At 28.9% G+C, this 23,010-nt stretch overlaps 7 protein-coding genes across 7 annotated transcripts; 4 read left to right on the plus strand and 3 right to left on the minus strand.

The window, feature by feature from the left end:
- Positions 1-3,185: 3,185 nt before the first annotated feature.
- VNE69_10099 (putative SP-containing membrane protein) lies at positions 3,186-4,016 on the plus strand (the record flags this gene model as incomplete). Its single annotated transcript, XM_065474821.1, has 1 exon — positions 3,186-4,016. The coding sequence occupies one exon, from the start codon at positions 3,186-3,188 to the stop codon at positions 4,014-4,016; it is 831 nt and encodes a 276-aa protein (XP_065330893.1).
- An 8,678-nt stretch (positions 4,017-12,694) lies between these two features.
- On the minus strand, positions 12,695-15,076 carry VNE69_10100 (uncharacterized protein; the record flags this gene model as incomplete). Its single annotated transcript, XM_065474822.1, has 1 exon — positions 12,695-15,076. One exon carries the CDS (start codon positions 15,074-15,076, stop codon positions 12,695-12,697), a length of 2,382 nt encoding a protein of 793 aa, XP_065330894.1.
- A 1,636-nt stretch (positions 15,077-16,712) lies between these two features.
- VNE69_10101 (nuclear cap-binding protein subunit 2) lies at positions 16,713-17,147 on the plus strand (the record flags this gene model as incomplete). Its single annotated transcript, XM_065474823.1, has 1 exon — positions 16,713-17,147. The coding sequence occupies one exon, from the start codon at positions 16,713-16,715 to the stop codon at positions 17,145-17,147; it is 435 nt and encodes a 144-aa protein (XP_065330895.1).
- A 216-nt stretch (positions 17,148-17,363) lies between these two features.
- On the minus strand, positions 17,364-19,034 carry VNE69_10102 (nucleolin-like protein; the record flags this gene model as incomplete). The annotated part of the gene is made up of 1 exon (XM_065474824.1): positions 17,364-19,034. One exon carries the CDS (start codon positions 19,032-19,034, stop codon positions 17,364-17,366), a length of 1,671 nt encoding a protein of 556 aa, XP_065330896.1.
- A 116-nt stretch (positions 19,035-19,150) lies between these two features.
- VNE69_10103 (uncharacterized protein) lies at positions 19,151-19,609 on the plus strand (the record flags this gene model as incomplete). The annotated part of the gene is made up of 1 exon (XM_065474825.1): positions 19,151-19,609. One exon carries the CDS (start codon positions 19,151-19,153, stop codon positions 19,607-19,609), a length of 459 nt encoding a protein of 152 aa, XP_065330897.1.
- Positions 19,610-19,873: 264 nt separating this feature from the next.
- On the minus strand, positions 19,874-20,632 carry VNE69_10104 (uncharacterized protein; the record flags this gene model as incomplete). The annotated part of the gene is made up of 1 exon (XM_065474826.1): positions 19,874-20,632. The coding sequence occupies one exon, from the start codon at positions 20,630-20,632 to the stop codon at positions 19,874-19,876; it is 759 nt and encodes a 252-aa protein (XP_065330898.1).
- A 1,043-nt stretch (positions 20,633-21,675) lies between these two features.
- VNE69_10105 (1-acylglycerol-3-phosphate O-acyltransferase) lies at positions 21,676-22,572 on the plus strand (the record flags this gene model as incomplete). The annotated part of the gene is made up of 1 exon (XM_065474827.1): positions 21,676-22,572. One exon carries the CDS (start codon positions 21,676-21,678, stop codon positions 22,570-22,572), a length of 897 nt encoding a protein of 298 aa, XP_065330899.1.
- Positions 22,573-23,010: the final 438 nt, after the last annotated feature.

Below are 23,010 nucleotides of genomic sequence, written 5' to 3' on the forward strand. Positions count from 1 at the left end.
ATCTTGTAAATTTTTTTCAAACAAATCCTCAAATGATTTTAATAATGAATAATGCTAAATTTCATCATTCAAGAGAAGTTTTGTGTAAACTAAGAGAATTAGGCATATCTTATGTTTTTTTGCCTCTATATTCCCCACAGCTTAATCCTATTGAGGAATTTTTTATATATGATAAAATCGAGGTTTTGTGCTATACGAAACTCAAATAATACAGTAGAAATGAACTTGGAACAAGTGTGAACGATGATTGTAGCCTTTCTTGTAATGGATTTTACACTAATATGGTAAGATGGTTGTAAATGGCAAGGCAGAAAAACGAGTTTATATAATTAAATGAGGTTGTATATTATTTGACACATAATTCTATTGATTGTTTATTATATATCAAATTCTGGGTTTTTTGTTATTTTTTTTCTAAAAAATGGACTATAAAAATGCAAAAGTTGGACTAAACAAATGCAAACCCTGTAAATTTACGAAGGAGTATCTAAATTTTATAAATTTGCATAGTCAGACTATTACTTCAAATTAATTAACACATAAAGGGATATAAAAACATTACAATGTTTCATTGGTTAATTTTTGACAAATTTAGAAGTTAGAAATTAACATTAGTCATTTTTAGTATAATCGTGCCAAATATAATTGTGACTAAACAAAATGAGAATATTCTCTTCGGTTTTTTACTTATATTTTTGACTTGTTTTACTGATATTTATAAGAAATTATTTATTATCATTCTATTTTAAATGCCTAACTAAGGACCTTTTATATGTTGATTACAACGAAGGTCATACTTGAGTATATATGTTCATAAATAATATTTTTTATTTGCTTAGGTCTTTTTTATTGCTCTAATTCTTAGTGTATAAATGACTTTAGTTTGTTCTTTAAAAAAATTACTATAGTTAAACATTATTTTAGGCGATAAACATCCAGGGTTTTTTTTATGAAGTGTACTAAAAACTGATTATATAAATATAATTATGGACATTGAAAATAAATGTAAATAGCAAATTTTCATAAATAAAAAAATATGAAAGATGAAGTAAAAGAGATGTAAAAGTAATAGTAAATAAAGCATATATTTGTTTACAATAAAAGAATATTTATTGGAGTAGCTGATAATGTACACTAGATCAGAACCCGGCTGCCGAGAAAAGGTGAGTGGTTAAGAACAACTAGGATATTAATTAAGTTTAAAATACATAAAAAGAATCTTGTTTCTATAATCTTTGAAAAAAGGATCAGATGAAAGAAATCGTAAATATGCCCCAATAACATTGACACAAGAAAAAAAAATCTCGAAAAAATACTTTTTTAAAAAATAAACCGTGCTGTCTTTTAAAAAATAAAATACTTCTAATTTTTTTCATAATGCCCAAATATTAAAGTACAAATTAAATACAATCGCATGCTAAGCTTCTTTACAATAAATATTGATGCTCATTTCTAAAGTCTATCTTCAAAATTTTTTCCAAATAAGGAACACCTTTTGTTGTATGTACTTGAAAAAAATACAAAGCTTAAAAGATTTAGTTAAATTGCAAAAGCAGATTTTATGATTAAAGAAAAACTTCAACCCAATATTCAAATTGCTACAAATCTTTAAAGTTTTTTTTTAAAAAAGAGGACATTTTCACTAGGTTGGTCAAAGTGTAACCAGGCTAGATGTGAAGCAATTATTGTTAAAGCGGATATACAGATATTTGATAAAGAGGAATGATGTTTATACTTTTTATCTCATAAGAAGACTACGAACCAACTAGCTTTCAAGTATGATTATACGGAATTGATTGAAGAAAATAGACAACAAGGCAGTTACATGTATTAACTTTGTAACATGAAGATTTAAGTATATAAATAAAATAATATTCTTTATAAATATGTAGAGAAAAATAAAAAAGATAGTGCGACTAGCAAAAACATGAGAATGTGGGATATTTAAAATATAAAATAAAATATGACTTATGCTTATTTTTGTCTCCCAGAGAGAAAATAAAATTGCACTTTTTTTGTTAATATAATAAACCAGGGCGATTTACTAATAGTTGTGAATGTAATCTAAATATAGATTAATTTATATATATAAAATGGTACCTATCAAGAATCCTAACAATGTTAAATTTTATGTGATGATATAAGGCAAAGTTTGGCTAATATCGCAGAAAGCATATCAAATCTATGAAATTGTAATCCAGAGAAGACAACCTGGGCCATTGAGCCGAAAAAACAATTTAGAGTCTATCCTTTTTGATCGAAAACCATGAAATTTTAAGTGGGACACGGCGAAAAGAGATTAATCTAATATAGCTGAACTAGCTGTACAGACGACGGGGAGAGGGTCCTGTCAAATTAGACGCTATTGGTTTAGAAAACATAAGACTATAATATATCCACCACAATTGGACTTGAAGGACAATCCCACTACAGATACAAAGGATATGTTTTCAATTATTTATTTTTTCATCACATATTAACTAATTAAAATTGCATTTTAAATTTTAAACCGAGGTTTTAACAGGGTCGGGGCTTATTCATCTAAACTCACAAAAAGACTTTTTATTTAGTTCAGCGCGTAATACATAAAAAAGCTCCGTATCAATTTTTTATATATTTATATTTAACATATGAAAATCATGTCAATCTTTACTCAATTACTTATTTAACATCAAGTCAATAAGGATTCTGGATATTTAAAAATTATGATTAATAATTTTTAGGATCTCGGCGAATTTTAAATCGTGCTTAGTGCTTATTAGGTCTTTAATATGAGTTTGGGATGTTTTTGTCATATTGTAATATATTTTGTTTTCAAACTAATGATTAAATCATTTTATTCTATCATGACATAAATATTAATATACAAGATAATGTACAAAGACCAGCATGCATCATATCTTTATCAGTAAGATTGTATGATTTGCATAATATTAACTTACACGTCTTTATTAGCTCATTTTATAATTTGTGTAAAGCATATGGGGATATTTTACGACATATGTATTTACTTAACTGAATCAGGATTTCTTTTTAAATAATATTTGTAGTGGACAATAACAGAAAACAAATTAAGCAGATTTAAAAGCAAAAATGAATATTTATCAAGGTTTCTTGACTAGAAATTTTTTAATTTTGCACCCCAAATGAATTTATTATTAATTTTTATTCAATTTTTCATAAACATGTTATCTATAATAAAAGCCGATGAATACATGGATGACCTATTAAGTTCAATGATTAATAAAAATCTAACTTTAGAAGTGACTTGTGCTTCATTAAAAAACAGTTTTACTGATGAAGATATGTCTTTTGAAACTATTCGAGGCTATATTGTATTTTTTTGGGACACTATTATTAATCATGATATTTTTAGAAATATGACAGAAAGCAATAATTCAATATTTAGTTTTAGAGAATTGCGTAGTTTATTGAGAGATGCATATTTTAAGAAAATTAAAAGCGTATTTAGAAAAACTAAATGGAATCCTTATTTATTAGATAATTTTTCATTTTCTGAAAAAAAATTTATATATGATATGGTAAACCTTACATTGGAATATTACAATATTCTACGTCTCTGTTATAAAGATAGAATTAATAATGCAAACTCAACTATGGATTGTGTTGAAGAAATAATTAGAGAAAATACATGCTTTATAAGGAATAATGAAACTGATCAATTCCCTACATTTGTTGTTAAAATGTGTACAGGGCAATTGTATCAGTACATAAGTTGTTATAAACATGATTGGATGGACTATGCCTTACAATATTTAAAACATAATCAGAATCTATTATCAAAAGCTGAGTGTATTAATGATAATTATGATTTTAAAAAAATAACTTCAGAAATTACTAATGAACCTTTAAGTTATATTATGGAAGATAGAAGTTATTATAATGAAAGATATGTTTTTATAATTCTTTCGGGTTTAATCATTTGCTTAATATTAACCTTTATTGGATACATGTTCCACAATAAGAAAAAAAGAACCAATAAAAATTTTATTTAATAGTTATAAATTGACAGCGATCAAAATTAACCATAATAAGTTTTTATATTTATAATAAGAATTATTAACAAGTAATGAATTTGTATATAATCAGAAAAAATAATCTTTAAATTTTTTTAGTTGACTAAATATCAACACATTTTTTATCAAATATAACAGAAACATAAAAAATTTACAATATAGTGTTAATAATCTACGAAAAAATACTTATATTTCTTTATCAAAAACTCAATACTTTTGGATTTGGAAGAGGGATTATTTTCACATAGGGTTTAAGTATCAAAACTATAGATCTAAGTAAAAACGGAGTTGATCCTAACCATCGAGTTTAAAGCTATGTTAATAAATAACATCGCAAATTTACATTATATGGTAAAAAAACAAAAAAAAATCGAAGTTTTTTGCTTTCAAACAAAAAGAGATCTCTCTACATAGATATACGAGGCTTTTGGCTAAAATAGATTTGTGTATGTAAGAAACATATATTTTGTATTTTCTTGATTTAACTCGGAGTATCCTTGGACTTAGCATCAGAAGACTGTGTTATCGTTAATTTTTTTAGTACACTGATAGAATATTCAGGATATAGAATCGTGCACTGCTTAAAAGGCTTGGGGTAGACATCGTCATACAAACAACAAATGACCATAACTATCATTTCTACCTCATACCACTAGCTCTCGTTTATGAGATTGCAATGATCAGTCTTTCAACGGGCTGTCCCGTCCTATATTTTCTTGTGAAATAGAGTACATTGAACCTTCTATCGCTCTACGCTGTATAGTCTTTTAATTGGCTCTGAATTTTACCCCAGAGCGCTTTAGCCATTGGCTCAAACTATGCTGCTCCATCAAATACCTTATGTATCAATAACTGCCCTTAAAGTTACCATGTTTTCGGTTTATAAACACTTTTGCCCTTGATCATCTTGTCTGAGGCTCACGAGCTCAAAACGCTCTTATAAATTAAAATCCTTGGCTGTCAAATCAATTAAGCCGAGTCATTGGCTTAAACAAATACGTCATCTTCGACATGTAACGATGGACCAGAAAGTGTATGTTTTTATCTAAAATGTCATAATATTATAAGTTACTTATAAGACCTGCTTTCACTCTAATTCCTGACAACTTTGACATCAATTAAAAACTAAGCATAAAAGGCCGAGTTTATAGCAATTTAACGAGTGATGAGAGAGAACAAAAACAATCAAACATTTAGTAAAAGCTTTTATTTAGACACACCGAGCAGCCAGGGAGGTAGACAGTGCCACATCATCAATCACTTTTTTTTCTTTGCAAGTAAGAGGAAGGGAGAAACCTTACATAGGGACCAGAGGGATTTAGGCGTGGTTCTTATCCAACTGGTTCTTTATGATCCTCAATCACCAAAACCCCCTCTATACAACGTGCCGGGCAGCAAGCTCCGCTGTATCCATTTGTCTTTGGCTTTAAAAGAACGCTTTCCATTTATTCCTGAATCGCATCCAGAGTGACCTCACAGCTGATATACTTAACGGACATGGTTATCTATAACACGGGGAGATACATCATCGTACTAACTCAAAGGCCCCCACTACCATTAGTATCGCACACACGCCCACATCACCGGCCGGAAATTTTATCTGGCTGCGTTGACCAACAGTCTCCCACTAGTTTCGGCCACCGTGTTACAGAATCTTCTAAAATGGGGTCAACGAGACCTTCTATTGCCCTACTTCGTCTAGTCTCTTAGTTAGCTCTAGGATCCCACTCTTAAGTGCACCAGTAATGGGCTCCAACTAGACCGTACCCATTAGATACTTTAATATCTCATTATGTCACCACAAGGGTGATACTGTTTTTTGGCCTTGAAGTGCGTTTCTACACTAGATGCTAATCCCCTTGTGGCTGGACACAAACAAGTTCCATTTAATCAACTTAATAATTATCGTGATCATTTTCATCATCTGAGTTGTTCCAACTGCATTATAGAAAGTAGAAACAATTTTGGTGCCACTGGGAATCGAACCCAGCCATTGCTCAATGGAAGCATTGCATTCTACCACTGGGCTAAATACACCTATCAATCACATTGCGGCTGGACGCACACAAGTTTCATTTAACTAAAATATGATTATCTTTATCATTATGATCTTCTGAGTTGTTCCAACTGCACCATAAAAATAAAAAAAAATGCTCTCTCGTTGGATTCATACATGGACACTCCTTTCTTCGAGTACTTTCTTTTGCATCGCTCCACAACACTCTATATTTCTTTTTATATCCCATTTCTAGGCCGTGTCATATATATTTTTTTATCTTTCTTGCCCATGCTTGATATTTCTTATATTTGTTTAATTTGTTCCAAGGAGTATCCAAAGTTAGTTAAACTCAGTGCTCACACTTATACCCATTTTAATATCAAGAAATTTGAATGCAGTTTCTGTAAGAAATCATTTTCTAAGAAAGGCGGCCTTACACGACACCTTAACATACACACAAAGCTTTATACATTTACTTGTGAGATTTGTAACAGTAATTACAGCACAAAAAGCAATTTAGACAGACACAAGTAGATTGCACACCCGCATATGACATAAATAAATATAATTATACACTAAAGCAATTATGTTTTTAATTGACAAAGACATCGGCAAATAATATTGTTAGTCTTATGTATGTGCGGCTATTTTCCTATGTAAGAATTGTTATTGTTACAGGATGATAATCTAGTTACAGAGATTATCCTGTAATTGCTTTACTGTAGATACTTCCCTAAAGTATCTACTGTAAAATATTTACTATAAATAATAAATAAATATTTTACCCATCTAAAAATATTATGAAAAGGAAGGAGAAACTTTATTTAACAAATGGCGACAACGAAGATGATATGGAACCAGTCGAGAAGCAAACGACTAGGAATACAGTAGAGATGCTAGAAAAACAATTAGCTGCAATGAAAATCAACATCAGGGGTACATACAATTTCAGAAAATTTGATGGTAAAAGGACGGAAGCAGAAGAGTTCTTACTACAATTTAAACCATTTAGAGAATCTTGGACTGAAGAAGAATATTTTGGTTTTGTAGAAACTAATCTCACTGGAAAAGCTCGACTCTGGTTTGAAGGCTCAAGATATAATGTGTTTGAAAGTGTAGTTGAATTTGAACAACAGTTCTTAGAATACTTCAGCCCCGAAGAAGTTTCTGGCAACAGTAAATTGTTGAATATACTACTACATAAGAAGTTGAGAGAATGTAACAACGAGATATTATGGTTAGAAATTTACTCAATACACAAAAACATTACTATACCACTAAAAGATGTTATTAATACGGTAGTTATGAATATACCAGTTGGGAATGCAAATCGATATAGGGATTGTAAGAGTTGGATGGCAGTTTTGAAATTGGCAGTTAAGATAGATTCTGAGAATGAGAGTAAAGAACAATCTAAGATGCAAATTAGCAAGAATAAATCGGAAGATGCGAGAAGTAGTTTTCAAAAGAAATTGATTAGCTGTTACAATTGCAAAGGTCAACATTATAGAAGTAATTGTCCAGAACTATTAAAGAATAAATCGAATAATAAAATACAAACCAATACGGGTGACAGAAATGATTATAAGAAGTGTTCAGATAAGAAACTGATGACATTAACATGTAGTAGTAAAGCAGCCAATGTCCCTAGATTTTTGGTGAAAATTGGCGGAGGAAAAGTACCAGCACTACTAGACTATGGAGCTGACATTAATTATATTAGTTACGACCTGGTGAAGATGTTAAATATCCCAATAGATATGGAAAATAGAATTTCGGTCAATTTAGCAACTATAAAAGATAGCTCGGTTGGCATGTTAAAAGCGGTATTGCGTGATAAAAATAATCAGCACGCATACGAAACAGAATTTGCGGTAATGGAAGATCTTAATGAAAATATACTCATCGGTAGCATAACAAGTAGACATTTAGGCATTAAAGTTCATTGGGAAGAAAATGAAATTGAAATCTTTAATGATGGAACAAGGCTCAAATTGGAAACAGAAGAGTACAGTTTAAAATCAGTAATAAGCGAGGAAATACCCATGGAAATAGAGGCATTAGAATGCAAGTTTGGTGAACATGAAGAAGTCAATAAAAATATTAAGTGCTTACTGTATAAATATATGAAAGAATCCGATAATAAGAAAGCCCTACCTTTTAGACATGATATTAAACTTAAAGATCACAGTAAAGCTATATGTTGTAAACCATATAGAAGAAATCCGCAACAGAATCTCATAATTAAGAATAAAATTGAAGAGATGTTACAGAATGGATTGATACGAGAGAGCACGAGTAATTATGTTTCCCCTGTAGTGCTTGCACCTAAAAAAGACGGAGGTATGAGAATGTGTATTGACTATAGAAAGTTGAATGAAAACACAATCAGTACGCCATACCCGATCCCTCACATGGATGAAGCAATAGATGCTATCCAAGGGACAGATATGTACTCTACTTTAGATTTGGAGATGGGTTACCATCAGATCGAAATGAACCCAAGAGATATTCATAAAACTGCATTTATTGTAAAGCAAGGTGTATATGAATGGACTAAGATGCCATTTGGCTTAGTCAATGCCCCTTTTACGTTTCAGAAGATTATGAATTGGATATTTAAAGATATACTTTGGAGGAAAGTAGTTGTATACCTTGATGATATTTTAATATTCTCAAGAGGGAAAGACAAACATGTCGACGATGTGAGAGAAGTCCTGGAAATTTTGTCAAAATTTGGACTCAGACTTAACATGAAGAAATGTGCATTCGCAGTGAGTAAAATTGATTTTTTAGGACACACTGTAGAGAATGGAGAACTTAAAATTAAATCGGACCAATTGGATAAGGTTAACACCCTAGAAAATCCAAAGAACGTCAGCGACTTAAGAAAACTTTTAGGATTTATAGTATATTTTAAACGATTTATACCATCATATACCATGAAGGCTATGCCGTTATTAAAAAGGTTAAAGAAAGGTAATTTTATATTTGGAGACGAAGAAGAAAAGGCTTTAGAGCTCCTGAAACAAGAAATATTAAATGCCAAACCTTTACTTTTACCAGATATGAATAAGACATTTTATTTATATACGGATGCCTCAGACATTGGAATTGCGGGAGTACTTACACAATTTACAGATACGGGAAAAGAAATGCCTATAACCTGGATAAGTAGAACGCTAAATAGCGCCGAAATTAATTACACTACAACTGAGAAAGAGTGTTTAGCTATTGTATGGTCTATTGAAAAACTTAAAGTATATTTGTCTAACAATTTTATCATCAGGACAGATCATAGTTCCTTAATATGGTTAATGAAACAGAAAACACCTATAGGAAGATTGGCAAGATGGATAATGAAACTGCAAAACTATAAATATGAAATCGAACATATAAAAGGTTCAGATAACGTTTTGGCTGATGTACTTTCACGTGGTGTATTAGAAAATAGCCAATTAAGAAAGTGTCAAACAGTGGTTAAAAATGAAGAAAGAATAAATGTTGAAGAAGACAATGAAACAATAACAAAACTGGTACAGAGAGCACACTTAGAGCTTGGCCATGGAGGTATAGATTCTACTATAATGTACATCAGAAATATTGCGAGTGTACCAAATATAAGAAACAGAGTAGTTGAATATATTCGTAACTGTGAGACTTGTAGAAGATTTAGAGACAAGACGTTGCAAAATAATATTAGACGTGTGGAAATAAAAAGTCCGTTCTATATGATTGGGTTGGATATAGTTGGTCCTTTACCCACAACAGACGGTGGAAATAAATTTATTCTGGTAGGAACAGACTACCTAACTAAATGGGCAGAAGTGAGAGCTTTAAAAAGAAAAGATGCGGAATCTGTAGCGAAATTTATTTATGAAGAATTTTTATTAAGACATGGACCTCCGGAAGTAATATTGACTGATCAAGGACTTGAGTTTAACAATAAAATCATAAAGAAACTGTGTTTAATGATAAATACTAGAAAGTCGTTTACAAGCGCCTACCATCCAAGATGTAATGGACAAACGGAGAGACTAAACCGTACACTTATTGCAAGGTTGGCTAAGATATGCAATGGAAGATGGTCAGAGTGGGATATGTTCCTACCAGTTGCGCTATACGCATATAGGATAACACCACTAATAAAATTCAAGAGTAGTCCTTTTAGATTGTTATATGGGAGAGAGCCTAAGGATATAACTACGGAGAAAGAAGATGGTGGAGCAGTATTTATAGAAGAAAACGATACACTTAAGAAGATCGATTTGTTACGGAAAAAGTTACACGAAAAGGTTATAGAAGATAGAAATAGAGACATACAACGCGCGAATGATAGAGTTAAAGGCAAAAATATTCAAGTAGGAGATGCGGTTATGAAGAAAAAGGAACCATTTGAAAAACTGAATAAGCTTGATGATAAATGGACAGGACCTTATCTGGTAAGAAGAAAATTTGACTCTGGTGGTTTTGAGATCGAGGACATGTATGGAAAACTATTTCGGTATAATGAAAAAGACTTACAACTAATTGAGAATTCAGATCCCACGGATTGGGAGAGTTTAAAGAAAGGGAGTATGTTACAGGATGATAATCTAGTTACAGAGATTATCCTGTAATTGCTTTACTGTAGATACTTCCCTAAAGTATCTACTGTAAAATATTTACTATAAATAATAAATAAATATTTTACCCATCTAAAAATATTATGAAAAGGAAGGAGAAACTTTATTTAACAGTTATTATAGTTCAAATATTTACAAAACAAAATATATATTGATTATGGGACCGAAAAAGTCTAAATTAGAAGGGGGTATGTCAACCTTCCATATTTGTTTTTTTTGGATGCTTAACTTTGTAAAGTTATCATATTTGGCTTGTTATTTGGTGTATCTCAAATTAAACCACTAGTTTGATTATTTGCATTCCTCAAAATTAAGTAGAAATCAATGACAACTAGTACATATAAAAAAGGTTGTTCTAAGGTAGTAAAACATGATCTGTGGCCGTAATATAAAACATTTAAATATCGTATTAAAAAAAACAAGCAATTTCTAATTCATTTTTTTTGAAATTGGGGCTTGCTAAAGAAGCATTAATATTTACAAAGTACCAAGTAAAAAATTGAATTATAAAACATGTGATGAACTTGTTTTGAATTTTATGAAAATACATCCAATATTAAAGAATTGAACTGAGATCGAACAAAAAGCAATTCGTTTTTTTTCTTCTTAAATCAACTAAGTATACTTAAAATACAAATTTTAAAATGTAAAATGTCAATTTAACTTTTCTTGTTCAAGCTGGGGCTCCTTTTTTAACTTTTACTTGCATTTATAAGGAAAATATTATTTATTTTATTGTATTTAAATTCTGTATATTGTTGTAATTCCATATATATTTTTGTATTTAGTTTCATTTTGAAATTTTTTCAAGAATTTCCCATTAACATGCGGAACATATCATTTAATTGACGATTTAATACTACAACAAGTAAAGAAATAAATAATATTCAAATACTTATTATTTTTAATATTAAAAATTGATAGTAATCTCCCGATACTCTCGTAGATTTGTATTGTTTTTTAGATAGAATTTTATGTTTAAAATGCACTATTAAAGAGTTCCGTTTCATGTATTAACATTTGTGAGATTCTTTATAAACTTAGATAAATTTATTTAATTTTCTTCCTTGCTTTGTAATATTTCTTGTATTTGCTCGTATTGTTCTAATTTGTAAATTAAAGATTGTGATCTGACTGCTTGCATTGTGTCCCACTTGAGTTTACAAAATGACGATGTTGCCTTTCTAGGAAATCATTTTTAAAAAGTAGAGCCTTATTTAACGTAGAAATATCCAAACCAGACGGTAAACACTTACCTGAAAAATATAACCTTAACAATCTTAAAAAACACGTGGATTACTCTGCCTCACTGACATAAACTAGAATTATAGACAGTACATTATCATATGTTCTTCTTAAATACCTCCTAGAGCAATAAGACTAAAATATCTTCCATACCCAAGGTATAAATATTCTCTTATCTTCCATACCCTTGGTATACATATTTCTTATCTTCCATCCCCATAGTGTCATTGTATAATTTTTATTGCTTGTTTACAGGACAATGTACCTATTAATGTCAAATTAATATGTTGAATATTCAGGATATCGTATTTAGTGATCTCTATCTAAATCGGGGGTCCTTTTTTAAGCCTGTTCCCCATTTTCCATTTACTTCTCAATCTTGTAAATAAACATATCGACTATTAATGTATATTCTTAGTAATTATAGATAAACTTCATTGACCCTATAAACTCTACCTTTATATTTGTATCAATAATTATTACTGTGTTTTTATATTCACGCAATGTGTCGTATCTCTTCCCATAATATTCACCAATAAAGATTATTAGACTTTCTTGGTTATATTAATGCTCTACTTATATTCAATATAATTTTAAAATGGGCTAGATACTCTCACTGGTAAAATATTCAGACAAGAGTAAAACATATTTGATATGTAAGCCCAGAATTAAATCATTTTATAAAATAATCAACTTTGTTCTAGTCTCTTTTTTTGTATATTGATTTTTATACCTAGTAAAGGTCTTATTATCATCAAGAAATGCTCTACCTTCAAATATAACTTGCTTTATATTTTATAGTACTCATCTATCTTTTTGATCTCCCCTTTATCTTTATATTTCTCACATATCTTCTTGTAATATTCCTCTTCTCTCCCCCATAGAGGGTATATTCTGATCATCAGTCTCTTATATTTCTCATTATCTTTATACTTCTTTAATATATCTAAATCTTTATAATTCTTCTTTATAAAGTCCAGTATCCTTAGTACTAATGTAATATTATCCTCGTTATTCAGGATCAAGAGTGTCTTGATTAGATCACTCCTGTTATATTGTAATTTACTATGTATAAGAAGATCCAGTAAAAGACTCTTACCATAGAAGTCTAATTCTTCATAAATGAGGATATCCACTTTATAATCTGGATTATATGACAAAATATCCCCAATGATCTTGATCTCTTTACTTCTTCCTTCATTCTTGAGTCTAGTGCAGAGGAGATTGAGATCATATTCCTCTAGTCTCAGACCCCGAGTACTCAGCCTGAGGAGTCTCCTGAGATCATATTTTATTAAGTCACTGATATATTTCTGGGCATTCTCGTCTGTCAAATATTTAATAAATTTGTAATTTGTAGATTTATATTTTGTATTAAAATATTCGGGGAAGACAACAAACTTCTTGACAATATTTTTATAATTTCTAGTTCTCATGAAATTGGTCATATTAAATATTCTAGTATAAGGAGTAGATTTGTCTTCTACTACTTGATTATTTCTCCTTACTAATTTGTATCTCTTTAATTGGTATGTTCTTACTATATCTTCTGTAATATCATGTGTAATGTCTTTTGTATTAGTTTTTGAAATATCTTTTGTGTTGTCTTTTGTAGTGTCTTTTATATTATATTTATTGCATATCTCTTTATATCTTTCATCTTCTTTATAATTGGGTGTATTAGTAATATATTCAAGATATAATTCATCTTTACACGTACAACTCAGTGCATTCAAATCATTTTTAATATTGTTAATCACGTGCTTACTAAATTTGTCTTTAGTGTCACAAATACACTCAAATTTCTCTTCTTTAAAATATTCTGGTGACTTCTTTCTTGTTATCAAATACATAAGTGAAATATCCCTGTCCTTATGACTCAGTAATTTATTATACAGTATATTTCTATATCCATGAGTCTTCATACCACTAGTATGATACTCTTTGATCAAGTCTATTATCTCTGAGTCTACTTCTTTATTATTCCATGTGTATTTATAAGACTTCTTATAATATACAAATATATTAAAAAGATCTTCTCTGAGATTTAGTAGATATTCTATCTTTAAGATATCTTTAGAATTTAAATATCTTAAGAAGTCATAATCTCTACAGATCTTTATAAATTTCTGATCTCTAATATTGAGATCTTCTAATTTCTCAGATCTATATTTGTCTATAATTTCATTATAAATGTCATAATTTATAGTGTCATCTTTTATAGTATTTGGTAATTTGTGGTATTTCTTTATTATCTGTGTGTAAATATTGTCTCCTACAATAAACTCAGGATTTTCATACATTAAAATCATGAGAGATGTAGAAATATCAGGTCTTATATTTTTATCATAGACCTGTGCTTTATCTTTAGTACTTTTATATATTAAATATTGAGTATATGGATTATTTGTTATATTCGGGCTTATATTTGTCATTTCTTCTACTTTTATATTATACCCTTCATTTGTACTTATATTCTCTTTATAATTCTCTAAATAAAACTGAATTCTGTAATCCACGTCATCTTTGTATAGTAAGTCATTAAAAATGTAAACCATTTTTATATCAAACAAATCTAAAGAGAATTTCTTTTTATAAAAATAAAAAGGCAAAGTAACATAAAAAGGGTATTTTATATTACCCTTGAGACGTGTGTTATATTCTGCATTATTCATGCAGTCATCTTTAGAAACATTAATTTTTTCATATAATTCATGTGTGTTATGTTCTGCGTTATTCATGCAGTCCTCTTTAGAAACATAATTTGATTTGTGGCGTAGTTTGTTTGTTTCGTCCCCATTCCTCATTAAATATTCCCCTATTAATATTGACAATAATGGTTCCTCATTCCCCATCTCTATTATCTCTTTATACTCCATATTCTCCAATACCATATACTTAATCACATCATAAGTATACCATCTCGGATTTCTTAAGAACTTTTCTTTCATTATGTTTATGCAGATTTTTTTTCTATTTATGCTTTTTTCGTCCAGTTTGTTTGTTTTATATTTTAGAATGAAATACATGCCAAAATCATAATATTCGTCTGTGTAAGTGGATTTAAGAAGATCTAAGTAGTGATCGTCATCATCTAGATCAAGATAATGTTGGTATGAAGAAATGTTTGGAAGTGGTTTGTAAATGAATAAGTCGTTTATTAAAAGCATAAAGAAGGGTGAGAAAAAAGGAATCTTTATTTTTGGGCATTTTCGTTTGCATATTGTTCCAAATATTTATGATATAAAATTCATTTTTCTTTTTTAAGTATGCGCTCTTTGGACTACCGAAGTAGAGAAGACGAAGCCGATGTGGAAAAGACTATGGAAACGAGAAGCCACCTACAAGCAGGAGACGCTAATGCGGAACCTATCCTTATTAAACTATAAATTACAATAAGCATACCATAATTAAATTTGTTCATTTATTTTTTTTATGTGCTTACAGTGCGGAGAAGCATATAATTTTTTGACATCTCTTGGATTTAAAAAGTTGTCTTCTCATTTAATATTCTAGACACACGGCGACTGGGATTTATTTATTTAAGCAGACTTGAGCAGTAGACATAAAAAATAAGATATTTCTATTTTACCCCGTTTTATAACGTAAGATATAAATTTATCATTGGACCACAAGCCTTACTTGTGCCTTTTTCAATAATGTTTTCTTTATTGTCTAATTATTCGAAATTTATTATTATTTGTTATGAAGATACATCTCGTATATTTTGACTAAATCTATGGTCACTGTCTCCTGTTGCCGTGTACATTTAAGTTTATGGTACTTAGTCTCAAATTTCTTTGTTATTTTCTACATATCTACAGATTTACCGCCAAGCTAATTTCCTCAATTAAAATGTTAATACTTAAAAATCTGTATGATAATTTAATATAATATCCATCTTGCTAAAATTTATAATGTAATAATTGGTTTTTTAAGTCTAAATAGAGTTTATAATGTGTTTGTATAAACACACTTCATTTTTATTTTACAAAAGTCGCTGTGGTTTTTGCAGTATGTTTCATCTTATAAACTTCTTTCCACATGTCGAAATAGATAGCTTAATTACTTAAGAGCGCCAAATTATTAATGTATAAGGTCTGATAGATCTTTTCAGATTAGAATTAAGTTGATTCAATGAAACTTGTGTATGTCTGAAACAGTAAGAATTTTCACTAGTAGGAAAATGTTTCTTTAGAAGTTTGATGCCACTTTAGGGGTTGTAAAAAAGCCTATTTGGTGTATAAAAGTCTTGGCTAATGTCAAATGAGATTCCTCGCTTAATTATTCAACTAGAAGAACGAAATGGGGTATTTTAATGGGCCCAATCAAGTTCTAATTCAATACGTAAGTGAAAGGCGAGTGGTCGACAGAGCCATAAACTGCAATATGCAGTATAAAGAGGCGTGAAAGAGATTCAAATGATAGAAGAGCTCTCGTCGGTACAATAATATTCTCCTCGATTTATACAATTTTTGATAATAATATTCCTGTGGCCCCCTATTCTCTGAACCCAATTCATATGAATATGCGGATTTCCGCACTATAAATTAAATTTGATATATAAAAATATTAAAGTATAATTTGCATGTGGACACATTCCTGAGTTCTTTAAAACAAATTCTACTTATAAAAACTTTTAAGTAATTTTTTTCAAATCTGTTATGTCTCATCTGGCTTTTTGAAATATTTTGCACTTTTTTTTAAATTATAAATTCTTCATTTTTAAATATAAATGTGCTTTTGTCATCTTAAATAAATCTCATAAAAGACAGTGTTTTACAAATTTATTCTCCCCTTCTGTAGATGTGGCCTCTTGAAAAATATTATAAACCTGCTACTCCTGTCTCCTACTACAAAGAGAAAACATTCACAGGCTCAGACGACGAATATCTAAAACTTATGAATGAATCAAGCACTGTCTATATAAATAATATCGACCCGTCTATAGACGAGTCGCGTATTTGGGAACTGGCTTTACTATTCGGAGATGTAAAAAGAGTTATAATGGGAATAAACAGGAACTACTTGACTTTTTGTGGATTCTGTTTTGTAGAATTTTACAATAAAGAAGACGCTTTGAAATGTAAAATGTGGGCTGACAGGCTTAAATTTGAGAAAAAGTGTCTTAGTGTTGACAAAGATTATGGATTTAAAGAAGGACGTCAATATGGAAGAGGAGTGTTTGGAGGTAAAATGAAAGATGATAATGCTAAAAAAAGAAGATATTACAATAATTAATAAAAGAAGTATATTTAAAAGAAATATATTTAAAAAAATATATTTAAAAAAAAGAAGTATATTTAAAAGAAATATATTTGAAAGAAACATATTTAAAAGAAAAATATTTAAAAAAAACATTTTAAAAGTTTTTAATGCATATGCTAGTTATTATTACAAATAAAAAGCCAAATTTTTACATGTAATATAATGCATTAATTTAATAAATAATTGAATTTATTCACTGTCGCTATCAAATACTTTTCTATTTTTTTGATCATTAGATTTTTTATTATCTCCGAATTTTTGTCTCTTATTCTCAAAATCTTTATTACTAGAACGATGTTTCTTATTGTCAAATGATCTCTCTTTCTTATTGTCAAATGATCTCTCTTTCTTGTTGTCAAAAGATCTCTCCTTCTTGTTATCAAAAGATCTCTCTTTCTTGTTGTCATTATTCTTTCTTTTTCTCATATCAAAATTAGTATTTCCATTTTGTTGCTCATCAGCATCTTTAACAAACAATGTCCTATCTTTAAACAACAACTTCTTATTCAAAATCTTCTTAAATGTCTCTTCATCTTCAACAAACACAAAAGCAAATCCTTTAGTTCTATCATCTTCCATGGGAATATGACAGCCACTTATGTTACCATAAGATTCTAAGAAATCTAATAAATCTTGTTTACTACATTTATACGGCAAATTATTCACTTTTAGAGTAAACTTCTTTTTTCTTTCTGTCTTATTAGCGATGTTAACAATAATTTTACGACCGAATAATTCTTGATCATTTAGTTTGAGACATTTCTTAGCATCAGATTCCTTGACAAATTCAATAAAGGCGAAGCCTTTATTTCTTTCTTTGTCATGTGTTGTAGGTATGGAAATTCTGACTGTCTTGCCTATTAAGGCGATTTCTTTCTTAAGCTCGTCTTCTGTAAGATTAAAAGGAATATTCTTCATGAAAACTACTCTTAATTCTTTGTCTTCTAAAGCTTCTTCGTCGACGCTAGAAGATTGTTGTTCTAATTCACTGGATGAGTCTTCTTCTTCCTTTTTTAATTTTTTTTTGTCGGCTATACTTGACGAGTCTGTTCCTTCGCTTGAATCTTTTTTATTGGTTAAAATTTTTTCTTCGGGGTTTTTATCGTCTTTAACTTCACTCGACGAGTCAGAATCTTCACTTGAAGAATCTTGTTTTTTACTGGGCGTGACTGTATTTTTGCTTGCTGCATTTGTTTCTTCTTTTTTGACTGGTGTTTTCTTACTCTTTATACTTTCACTCGACGAGTCAGAATCTTCACTTGAAGAATCTTGTTTTTTACTGGGCGTGACTGTATTTTTGCTTGCTGCATTTGTTTCTTCTTTTTTGACTGGTGTTTTCTTACTCTTTATACTTTCACTCGACGAGTCAGAATCTTCACTTGAAGAATCTTGCTTTTTACTGGGCGTGGCTGTCTTTTTACTTGCTGCATTTATTTCTTCTTTTTTGACTGGTATTTTGTTCTCTACTTCTCTCTCACTTGATGAGTCAGAATCTTCACTTGATTCTTCTTTTTTGTTAGTTGATACTTTCTTGACTTCTTCACTAGATGAGTCAGATTCGTCACTTGAAGAGTCATCTTCTACTTTTTTACTAGAGTCAACTTTCTTGGTTTCTTCATCTGATGACACTTTTTTCTCTTGTTTTTTAGTAGGCACAACTTTCTTTGTCTCTTCGCTCGATGAATCACTATCTTCTTTCTTTATTTCTTTTTTACTAGTCACTTTCTTCTTATTATCTCCTTTTACTACTTTCTTCGGAGTTTCTTTTTCATCTTTCTTATTTTTTTTATTATCAACTTTTTTTACTGCTGATGCTCTAATACTTTCTTTTCTTTCAACTTTTTTTACTGGTTTCTTCATTTTTTGATGGGTCTAAAAAAACCGTTATTTATTAAGAATATTAAAAACGGTATTAGAAAATAAAATTAACTTTAAAAAGTTTTAGTAAGATAATGGACTTGAACTTTTTTGCCCTTATGAAAGAAAAGACAATTTTGAAAAAATCAAAAATTTCGAAAAATTTTGAAAATATAAATAATAATGATATTTCTCAAGCCAAAACTAAAGGGAAAATATCAAACAAAAATTTACAATCAATGAGTACTGATATTTGTAAAATCAAACAGATTCACAAATCTCCTGTTCTTAATGACATTTTATCCAAAATTACTCATACCGTAGACACTTATAATAAACTTATGAATAATTATGAAGACGTGAGTATCGTGCTTATAAACAATCTAGAGACTATAATTATGCATCATTTGGTCTTTTTCTGTCATTATCATAATATTAAAATATTTATTTGTCCAAATTTACGTGGGAAAATATTGGCTATAAAACAGACTGATCCGGTTATTAAAGAAATTAATGAGTTTTTAAATAATGAAGATAGATGTAAAATAGTGGACATTTATGAAAGTAATACAATATAAATAGAAAAAAAAATATTTACAATTAAATAAATTTAATTTTGTTATAAGGCTTTTTTTATGTGTACAGAAATTTGAAACGTACACTACTTCAAAAGAAAATGAAAAATTTTATTACACAAAATAATCGTGGTTCTATAATGATGTGAAAATTGTAGTCTTTTAGAATAATATAAAAAATTACACATACTAAATTTGACAGGTACTATACAAATATTATTTATAAAAATTTTTATACCAATATATTTATTTAAAACCAAAAAGTTTTCAAAATACTGAATATTTAGACATAAAAAACACTTGAATACACAATCCCAACCCTGTCGACAATATCCACGTCATACTAATAAAAGAAGGATTACATTGTTCCCAATCATTTCTTAGAACCAAAAATATTGATCGTAGATCAAAATCAAACGAAAAAACTTTTTCAATACTCATAAAAACAATCAAAGTTCCTGTTACACTAAACAACAAACAGAATATCAGATTCAAAGCTTTAGAAAATAATAAATAAACAAGACAAAAGACTATAACAATAGATGCATAAAAAACATACCTTTGTGTTTCATTATTAATTGTTATAATCGATTCAATATAAGTTGAATAAAAAATATATGTAGCTACTAACCCTATAATAAGACGGAAGCCGCTTAATAAATAGACAGTTAAAGTTGATAATAGTAAAGATATCAGTATTATAGGGATATAAGGATATTCGCTATATTTTGTCAAATGGTTTAGCCCAGATACTAACCTATTTAAGGGCCCTATCGTACTACCATTATGAAGAATTTGTTCGAAATAATGAAATATAAAGATAGACATTATAAAAGCCAATGAACATCTTACAGTATAAATTCCTAATAATGATAGATATATTCCTGATATTAATATAGCTGTACTTATGTAAAAAGAACTATCAAGATAGGTCGAGTAATTCACTGATAGTTCATTTATTTCTGAGACTATAGCGGGCGGCTTAACTGTGTATATCTCTCTTATAGCGAAAGTTTTTGATTCCATGCGAATTCGTTGCAAAGATGACAGCAATAAAACCAAAAATATTCGATACATATAAAAACCTTTACTTTTTGTATATAAATACTAATTAACCAATAAATAATTAATCAATATTAAAGGAGAGAAAAAGGAGCGAGGAGTAAAGCGAAAATAGAAAGATGAAAACATTTAAATTAGCAAAACAGAAAGTTTCACTAAATGATAAAATTTTTATAAAAAATTAAGACGAAAAATATGTATAAAAATTGATATATAAACATTTTATTCTTTCTAATTGTGCACATTTTTACAGGTCAATTTATTGATCGATTACAAATACTAATTTAATCAATTTGATTTAGCGTAGGTTTGGTTTGATTAAAAAATTGCCAATTTATTGTAGGTACAAACCCGGGTAAATATAGTTTCTAATTGTATATTCAATCATCATAAAGTCAAAATATGAAGAGACATTACTTAATTTTATCATACCCCATGACTATTGTTGCACAATTTTAATATGCAATAGGATAATAACATACATATTTGAACTAATTTTGTACCATATTCGTCATTATGAGCGTTTTGATTAAGTATCAAAGAAGAACAAATTAGATCGTTAGATAATTTATTGACTCGTATTGCGAAACAATGTATGTAATATACTGTAATTCATTTAAGGGGGAATAATAGTACTTGTAATGATTTTAAGGCAGATTAATACTAAATGTGAATATAAAAAATGCTCAGATAAGAATTGACATTGTTTACCGGAATGTAAAATGAACATCTAATTGGTTATTTCCGTAATTGTATGAAATTTAAATCATGTTTTTGCATATCTTTGTGACTTGGGATTAGTAATATACTATAATTTATTTATGTCAAAGTTTTTTTTCCATTTTTATTTTTGGTATGCCTATTAATTATTCCAATAAATACTAATTATAAATTGTAGATGTTTTTATTATTCATCTATTTTCCACATAGGTTGTTATTTGTTCATTATATGACATTGTATCACAAACAATTATTTTTTTTTATATGATAAAAAATTTTTTAACAAGATGTTTGAGCAAATTTGTCGTTTAATTTTATTAGTTGTCGTTTTTTTACTATTTGTAGCAGGTCTTTGTTATTACCCTTTCGCTTGTCTCTTAAATAAGTTTAACTCCCAACTACACTTCAAAATTGCTCACAAATTTTTCGGTATATTTCTAATAGTAGCAAACATTTTTATAAAAAGATTTATCGAATTAGATGGTGAAAATATTATTAACGCGAACGAAAACTATCTTGTTATTTCAAATCATGTAAATTATTATGACTCAATAATCATAACTAGTCTTTTTTCGCATTCTAATACTCTCGGAGCACTAAAATTTGTAATGCATATAGGAATGAGGTCTGTTCCGGGTATTTTTCATATTTTAGACGCATTAAATTTTTTAGCTTTGGAACAAAATTACGAAAAAGATGAAAAACTAATACTAACTTATTGTAGACGTTTTATTGATATTAACATTCCATTAAATATGGTAATATTTCCAGAAGGTACTCTCATATCAGAAGATACTATGAATAAATCGGATAAATATCGAAAATCAAAAGGACTAAATCCATATAAATATGTTTTATCACCTAAATATAAAGGTTTTGAATTAATGGTTAATGAATTTAAAAATTCACAAATTAAAAAAATTTTAGATCTTACTTTTACATATCCAGAATGCGAACAACCTAGTTTATTGGGAATATTCTTAGGTGGAAAAAAGTATAAAGTTAAATATACTATGAGTGTTCATAATATCGAATCAGTATATGATACAAAGGAATTTCTTGACCAAGCATGGAGTAAAAAAGAAGATTGGATTGGCAATGCAGTGAATTTTAATGAAAAATGGTATCTAAATAAGAAAGATATAGATGGAAATAAATCACAAGAAATTAATAAACTATTATAAATCTAAAATACATTGAAATTAGATAAATCCTTAAATTTAATAATACAGCTGTAAGTCTTTTCTTATCATTTTCCCTTTAAATAAAAACAACAGAAAAGAGAGACAACAAGTATAATAATTTAAACAACGAAACGAGCACTATTCATTGCCTTTCTCTTCCGTAAAATGAGGTATTATAACATTTTCGCCCTTCAAGAAAAAAAAATTTGCTAATTATTATACATTTTTTTTCGCAAGTTAAAGCATCCTAATATGCAATTTTTAATCAGGTCGTCTCACAAGTGGCAACACGCCATTGTCGTAAAATAGGCCAATTAATTTCAAAAAAGTTTCTAATAAGTAAATTAGAAGATAAGATAACTGTTTGTCCATTATTTTTTGATTGCAAAAATTAGCATGACATTGTTTTAGATACGTTAATTATAAAATATTCCTCTT

This window comes from Vairimorpha necatrix, chromosome 10 (assembly GCF_036630325.1).
Source record: "Vairimorpha necatrix chromosome 10, complete sequence".
Taxonomy (NCBI): Eukaryota; Fungi; Microsporidia; family Nosematidae; genus Vairimorpha; species Vairimorpha necatrix.